Source organism: Muscardinus avellanarius (genome assembly GCF_963383645.1).
Source record: "Muscardinus avellanarius genome assembly, chromosome: 5".
In the NCBI taxonomy this organism is placed as follows: Eukaryota; Metazoa; Chordata; class Mammalia; order Rodentia; family Gliridae; genus Muscardinus; species Muscardinus avellanarius.
Window position 1 is genome coordinate 126,065,419 of NC_137790.1, and position 7,078 is coordinate 126,072,496.

A 7,078-nucleotide genomic window follows, 5' to 3' on the forward strand; every position below is an offset into this window, starting at 1 on the left:
AAACTTAGGTGCATTCTATCTCTGAGTCCTACCCTATTTTTTTTTTTTATTCTGAAACAAGTTCTCACTAAGTTGAAGAGGACTTCACTAAGTAGCTGAGGCTAGCTGTGAATTTGCAATTCTCCTATCTCAACCTCCCAAGTAGTGGGATTACAAGTATATGCCACCACACCCAGCTGGTATAGTTTTTTTTTTTTTTTTTTTTTTTCCACTACTGGGGATGAAGCCCAGGGACACTCTACCTCCGAGCGATACCTCCAGCCCTATTTTTTTTTTTAATTATTCTTTATTTTGAAACAGGGTCTCACTGAATTGCAAAGGGCCTCAATAAATAGCTGAGGCTGTCTGCAAACCACGAGTCTCCTGTCTCAGCCTCCTGAATGCTGGGATTATAAGCTTGCGCCACCACAACCGGTTTGGCTTTTTTTTTTTTTTTAATGAATTTTGATGTCAATTGTTTGTTTCTATGTAGATTAAATCTCTCGATGAAGAATCTGTTGTTGGCAAGATTTCCAAGCACTGGTCCGGACTTATGAAAGAGCTCTTCACAGATGCTGATAACTTTGGGATCCAGTTCCCTTTAGACCTTGATGTAAAAATGAAAGCCGTGATGCTGGGAGCCTGCTTCCTCATCGTAAGTCTCTTCTGACTCATCTTGGTTTCAGGAACTTTCACTTGTATCATTCTGAAATGGTTCAGTCAGTTGTGTATTCCGAAATGACCTTTTTGGTTTTATTTTGTGGTCCAGTGTCCCGTCCCTAAGGCTCCGTCCTGCAGAGCCCTGGGAAAGAACACACAAACGCCGAGTCTGCTGATGATGCTTCCTCTTTAATGCTCCCTCTCTCAATGCGCACAGCAGGCAAATATATATCAGTCTCATAACCCCTCCCTCATCACTCCACCAACCCCAAGCTTCCCACAGCTAGGGCATGTGCATTTCTAACCCTCTCATAGGCGGGCTGTGGTAGCACGAGGTGCTGCGTCACTGATCATCCATAGGGCGCCTGATATGACACACTGCGCATGCTCAAGGAGACATCAATCTTGTGAGTCTTATGACTTGGCAGCAATCCAAGACGCCATCTTGAGTCAACGCTGGCAACAAGCCAAGACGCCATCTTGGTCCAGCTGAGTGGGCCCCGACAGTCCAGTGGATTGAATTCAGGGTCACTCTACCTCTAAGCTATATCCTCAGACCCATTTTATTTTTATTTGGAGACATGGTCTCACTAAGTCGTGAAGGGCCTAAGTTCCTGAGGATTTCTCAGCGATGCAAGAGCTTCTCTTTGGTCCTAGCTCTTTATTTTTGGTTTTGAAACCATCTCACTAGATTGCTGTGGACCTTGCTGAATTGCTAAGGCTGGTCTCAAGCCATCAATCCTTCTCTCTCAGCCTCCCCAAGTACTGGAATTGTAAGCATGTGCCACGACACATGGCTAGAACAGTGATTCTAAGCTTTCAAAAACCAAAGCACAGCCAGGCGTGGTGGCGCACGCTTGTAATCCCTGCGCTTGGGAGGCAGAGACAGGAGGATCGCACTGGTTCGAAGCCAGCCTTGCTGGATAAGAGATCCTGTTTCCAAATAAAAATAAATATAAAAAGTAGGTCTGGGAGTGTAGCCCAGAGGTAGAAGGGTTTCCAGGAACCCCAGTACCACCAAAAAAAAAAAAACAAAGCACAGCCAGGTGTGGTAGCACATACTTTTAATCCCAGTACTTAGGAGGCTGAGACAGGAGGATTACAGGTTCAAGGAAAGCCTTAGCAAATAGTGAAACTCTCATTAACCTAGCAAGGCCTTGTTTCAGAATAAAAATACAATATAGCTAGGGGTGTAGCTCAGAGGTAGAATGCTTCTAGGCTCAATCCCCAGTGCCAAGCATACCAAAAACAAACAAAAAAAAACTTAAAACCCAAAGCACAAGGCCGTACTCCAGCTCAAGTGAGTCAGAAAGCTCAGAGTCAGAAATTTCTATAGTACCTCAAGGGATTCCAATGTACACAGAAGGTCAAGAACTGTGGGACAGAGCAGTGGTCCTCAACATTCCCTGCACTACGCAAATACCTGGGCATCTTCCAAACAGCACATGTCTACACTGTACCCAAATCTGTTGAATCAAGATTTCTGTGGGTGGGACAGGATTGCAGTCTCTTTTGACCTCCCAGGTGATTACATTAAAAATAATGTTTGAAACACGAGAAGAACATAATATAGACATGATTTGGGGATGTAATAAAGTATAGAACAAAAAGTACCCAGTTTCCCTCAACAAATAATTGGCAAAAATCAGATGATAAGGTAGTGAGAGATTTAATACTATCTAATAGAGTTTGTGGATAGTGTTTGGATACCAATTTGAATGAACTAGTGTAAAATACATTTATGAAAAAATTGAAATTTGAACATCGTCTGGTTATTTGATGATATGAAGAAATGCTTAAGGATTTTTCGATATAATGAAAATATTACATAAAACCAAAAGAAGTCTATATATTTTAAAGATGAAAACTGAAGTGTTCCAGTTATAAATGTTATAATTAATAATAAATTATTAATGTTTTAATATTAGGTATTAATAGGGATTTTTGTGTGTGTGTGTGTGGTACTGGGTAGGGATGGAACCCAGGGGCTTTCTACCTCTGGGCTACACTGCCAGACCTAATTTATATTTATATTTATTTGGAAACAGGGTCTCACTAAGTTGCTGAGAGCCTCACTAAGTAGCTGAGGCTGGCTTTGAACCTGCTGCGCGATCCTCCTGTCTCAACTCCCAGGTTCTGGGATTACAGGCGTGCACCACCACGCCTGGCTTAATAGGGATTTTTTTTTTTTTTGTAGGGCTGAGGGCAGAGATATCTAGGGGATTAAATAATAGCTGAAATAAGATTGGTCATATTAATAATTACTGAAACTGGATGAGCAATTACTGGAAAGTTTTATGTTATTATTCCTAATTTGGGGTACACTTAATCTCTAAAAATGCCTAAATATAACCAGAGTGGCATATAAAAATTATATTTTCAATTAGTGTTCTTTTTTGCCTGAAAAGTACATTTAAACTTAACGTGTGAACTAAGAAAAATCAGGGGCTGTGAAACAGGCGTGTATCAGTTCCTTTAGCTCTGTGAATCTGATAATTGATCTCTGTTTGGTTGCTTAAAATTCATTTCCGTATTTTTTTTTTTTTTACATATAGGATTTCATGTTTTTTGAAAGAGACGAGTAGTAAGAATCAGAAGTGTGATGATAAACTTGCGAAGGTGCCCTCAAGATTTCTGAAAACTGCACACCGATTGAAGCTATCTAAAAGGAAAGCTCAGTTTTTTCTTTCTCAAAATCATTCGTGTCTACAAAAATTAAACTGTGAGGCCAGCAGCTTCTGTTATATAATTTTGATTTTCATACTTTGTTTTTCTGTATCACTGCTTTGCGTATTTTTAAAATATTCAGTGTGCCCTTAAAAAAGGACACCGGAAATTTTGCATTTAGAAATGAAGCTTTATATGAAAAACTACTTTGAACTATATAATCTTTGACTTATTTTCCATTTTGTAACAAGTTAATAAAGTCATTTAACCTAAAATTATGTCATTCTTTTAAATCCAGTTATAATTTATTTCATACGAACACCTACTATTACTTTGCAAATGTTATATCTCCAAGAACTTTTTAAAAAGTTTTTTTTTTGCCATTATATCCAAATATTATTCAATATAGATATTATTTGGGTTATCTTGAGAAATCACACTCTATGTAAATGCTCCTACTAACCCAAGTATAATTTTTATAGGGACAATAAAATAAACTACTAAGGTTAAGTGTTTTCCAATGAACATTAGGACATGATTCTCTTCCAGAGAAAGATTAGTTTTAATGTTTTGCACACTCTAAAACTCTACTCTTGGTATAATGATTAAAGTTACTCTTTGCACATATTTGGCTTAGTTAGCTCTTGCCCTCTAACAATCATAAAATATGGCAATTAGGAGGTTAATCAGGAGTTAACTCAGTGGGACAAATTGAGTTCACAGGCTGTAAACTTCGACAATGGCCAGATTGTAACATTAACCAAATACCTGAAATAAAGTCTTGTTGTAGTTCTGCATATTTGATTTTCCTTCTTAAACAAGTCAGTTCAAGTGCTGCTCTGAGCTGATTCAGCTAAAATGGCACATTTTACTCCCCCTTTTATTAAAAAAAAAAAAAAGTTTCCTTTTGCAAGAGCAAAGTTCTAAGGTGCCTTATAGTAAAATAGCTACCAGCGCCACAAGCTAGGACTACAACCTGTTGAAAATTAAAGGAATTGTGTAATTAGTTCTGTAAGGCAGATTGCATTGAGAAAGGAGGTGCACAGCCTACAATTGGCTTCATGCAAAGGAAAAAATGGGCTCAGGAAATAAAAGTCCTGGGGGAGAGTCCTTTGACATGCAGGAAACACCACCAATAGCGACTCCTCATAAGGGTGAGTGCCAGCAGCTCACCAATGGCCCCAGCAGTTCCTCCAGGCAGTGATGAGAACAGGCCAGGCAGGGGACCTACAGGAGAAGCAGTGTCCCCCATGCCATGCATTCAAGCTCCCGACTCACCAGAAGCCACGCTCTGGGATGAGCTGTCACCAGGACACTCCTCCAGCCTGCACAGGGACAGGCAGCTTACCAGGGGACTTGAGAGAGTTGCACGGCTGGGTCCCAGGGCTATTGGTTATGACAGGCAGAGAAGGAGAGGTATTACAAGCTAGGTGTCAGGTGCCCCATCCAGCCCCCAAAAAAGCAGAAAGGTCTCTACATGGGATTCTGATTCTCTGAGCAGAATAAAGCCACAACTGGTTATGCAATTCCTTCCTTCCTCCAACCTTGTTCGGCAGAAACCCACACACTATCATCGTGAGAGCCTGTGCAATTTGATGAGAAAACACTCCAAATATCTAAAACTAGCCATTGGCTATAGAAAGCCAACAGGGATTGCAGCAAAAGTCTTCATAGGAAATAATGAGATTTGAGACGATGGTGTCTATTTGTGGCTTCCTGGAGGATTTTTTTAAATTTACAATAGGATTTTTTTCCCCATATTTTATTTCTAAGTGGAACATATGAAAATGGTGTACATTTAGATTGTGCTTCGTGCCCTCTTCCCCATTTCCCTCCCCCCTCCCAAAAAAGAGTATCCAGGTTAACCGTGTTATATTTATACTCTTACACGTGTTCATATGTAGCTCCTCCATTGAACAACATCAGCTTTCTCCCTCTCCTATCCTTCCACTCAAGCTTTGCTGAGATTTCCCCTCCATCATCTGGAGTCCCTCTGGTATTACCACTACTCCCTAGCTTGGGCATATTAGAGAAAACATATGTCCCTTCTCTTTCTGTGCTTGACTGATCTCACTTAACATAATGTTCTCCAGGTCCTTCCATCTTTTGCAAATGCTATTACCAGTGCAGAGCAGGGTACCCCAGACTAAGGGGCCGGGGTGCAAAGGAAGAATCACGATGACTATAGATGGGGCTGTGCTTTTCATCCTGAGAGAAGGAAGTTCCATCCAGGTGTTCAGTGGATAAAAGGTGAGAAGGGAGAAGTAAAGGAAAAAGAGTGCGTGTGCCCGTGCCTATCTTTAGCATCCTTGGGAAGATGCTAAGAGTAGGAGAAGAAACAGAAGAGACAAGGCTGGGGGAGAGGAATTTTAAAAAAGCACGCCAGGCGCCGGCAAGTAAATTGCCCAGAAAACCACCATCTGGTTTCTAGCATCCAATTAGTTGTTCTGCACATCCCAGTTATTAAGATTTTAACTGAGTCTGAGCTCCAGAAAGAGCTATTGCAATTTTAGAGTAATTAGCAGGAACTCGGGAGAGAAATCCTTCTGTCACTTGAAGAAAATATGGCCTAAAATGCTTCAGGGCAATGATCAAGTACCCCTAATGTTGCAAAAACAAAACAAAGATAACATCACACAAAGCTTCCTTCTCTGCCCCTGCCCACCATAACTTGGCTACCTGATTTTCCTAGGAGACTTTCTGCCCCAGACTCTATTTTTCCAGCTGTGTGTCCCTCCCTTCACCTCAGGTTTTTTAATCAATCATAGTTATCTACATCATAACATCGAGTTATTCGGAGGTCTAACACAGAGCCTTGAGTCATTTCCTACAGTAGAATCACAGCACAAAATGTAAAAGGTGTACTGATTATGATCAGTGGTTTTGTTGATGTGTGTGTGTGTGTGTATGTGTGTGTGTGTGTGTGTGTGTGTATGTGTGTGTGTGTGTGTGTGTGTTGCTAGAGATTGAACTCAGGAGTGTTTTATCTCTAAACTACACTTTTGGTACTATGTTATTATTGTTATTATTATTATTATTTATTTTAAAACAGGATCTCATTAAGTTGCTTAAGGCTTCACTACATAGCTGAAGCTGGCCTTGAACTTGCAGTCCTCCTCTATCGGGCTCCCAAATACTGGAATTTCCGGCATATGGCACCACGCCTGGTATGTGGACAGTATTTTTTAAAAGACAGTAAAAAAGATGCAGGAAAAAATGTGGCTAAATTGGATTTCTACACTGAGGCTTCAAATGGCACACAAAATTTATTTTGAACCCTAAAAATTTTATTTTGAACCCTAAAAGGAGTACTGACTCTCCCCTCTAGAGAGGACATCTTCATACACATGAAGTAGGTCAACCTGGGAGAATTTCCTCCTCTCACAGAAAGGTGGGAACCATCTCAGCACTACAGCGACAACTTGTTACCCTCATTACCTCAAACCATGACAGTCATGGGAGAAGAATGGGAATAAGAATCTGGATCACGAGACCAGATTAAACTAACAAAAGATCACACTAGGATATAGATTAAACTAACGAAAGATCACACTAGGATGTAGACTGGATTTATAAGTAGGAAGCTGTAGGATGGTAATCCACGGAGTTAAACAGTCTCCCCCATGCCATGCATTCAAATTCATCTCCAATCGTTAATATTTTATGGTTGAAAATATCCTGTTGGTGCTAAAAGATAGCTCAAAATTTGCCCAAGTTCAAAGCCGACTGGGTTTGGAAAAGCGATGCTTAGAGTCTGCTTATCTACGAAGGG

The 7,078-nt window shown here is 40.5% G+C and overlaps 1 protein-coding gene across 1 annotated transcript in view; it reads left to right on the top strand.

The window, feature by feature from the left end:
- PLSCR2 (phospholipid scramblase 2) overlaps positions 1-3,418 on the top strand; it is a gene marked incomplete at its 5' end in the record, with an annotated part of 13,702 nt that extends 10,284 nt beyond the window's left edge. The window contains 2 exons of the mRNA XM_080695703.1: positions 473-634; positions 3,195-3,418. Of these exons, the coding sequence (XP_080551829.1) occupies positions 473-634; positions 3,195-3,224 (192 nt within the window). The 3' untranslated portion in view covers positions 3,225-3,418. The remainder of the gene's footprint in view (positions 1-472; positions 635-3,194) is intronic.
- Between the last annotated feature and the right edge of the window lie 3,660 nt (positions 3,419-7,078).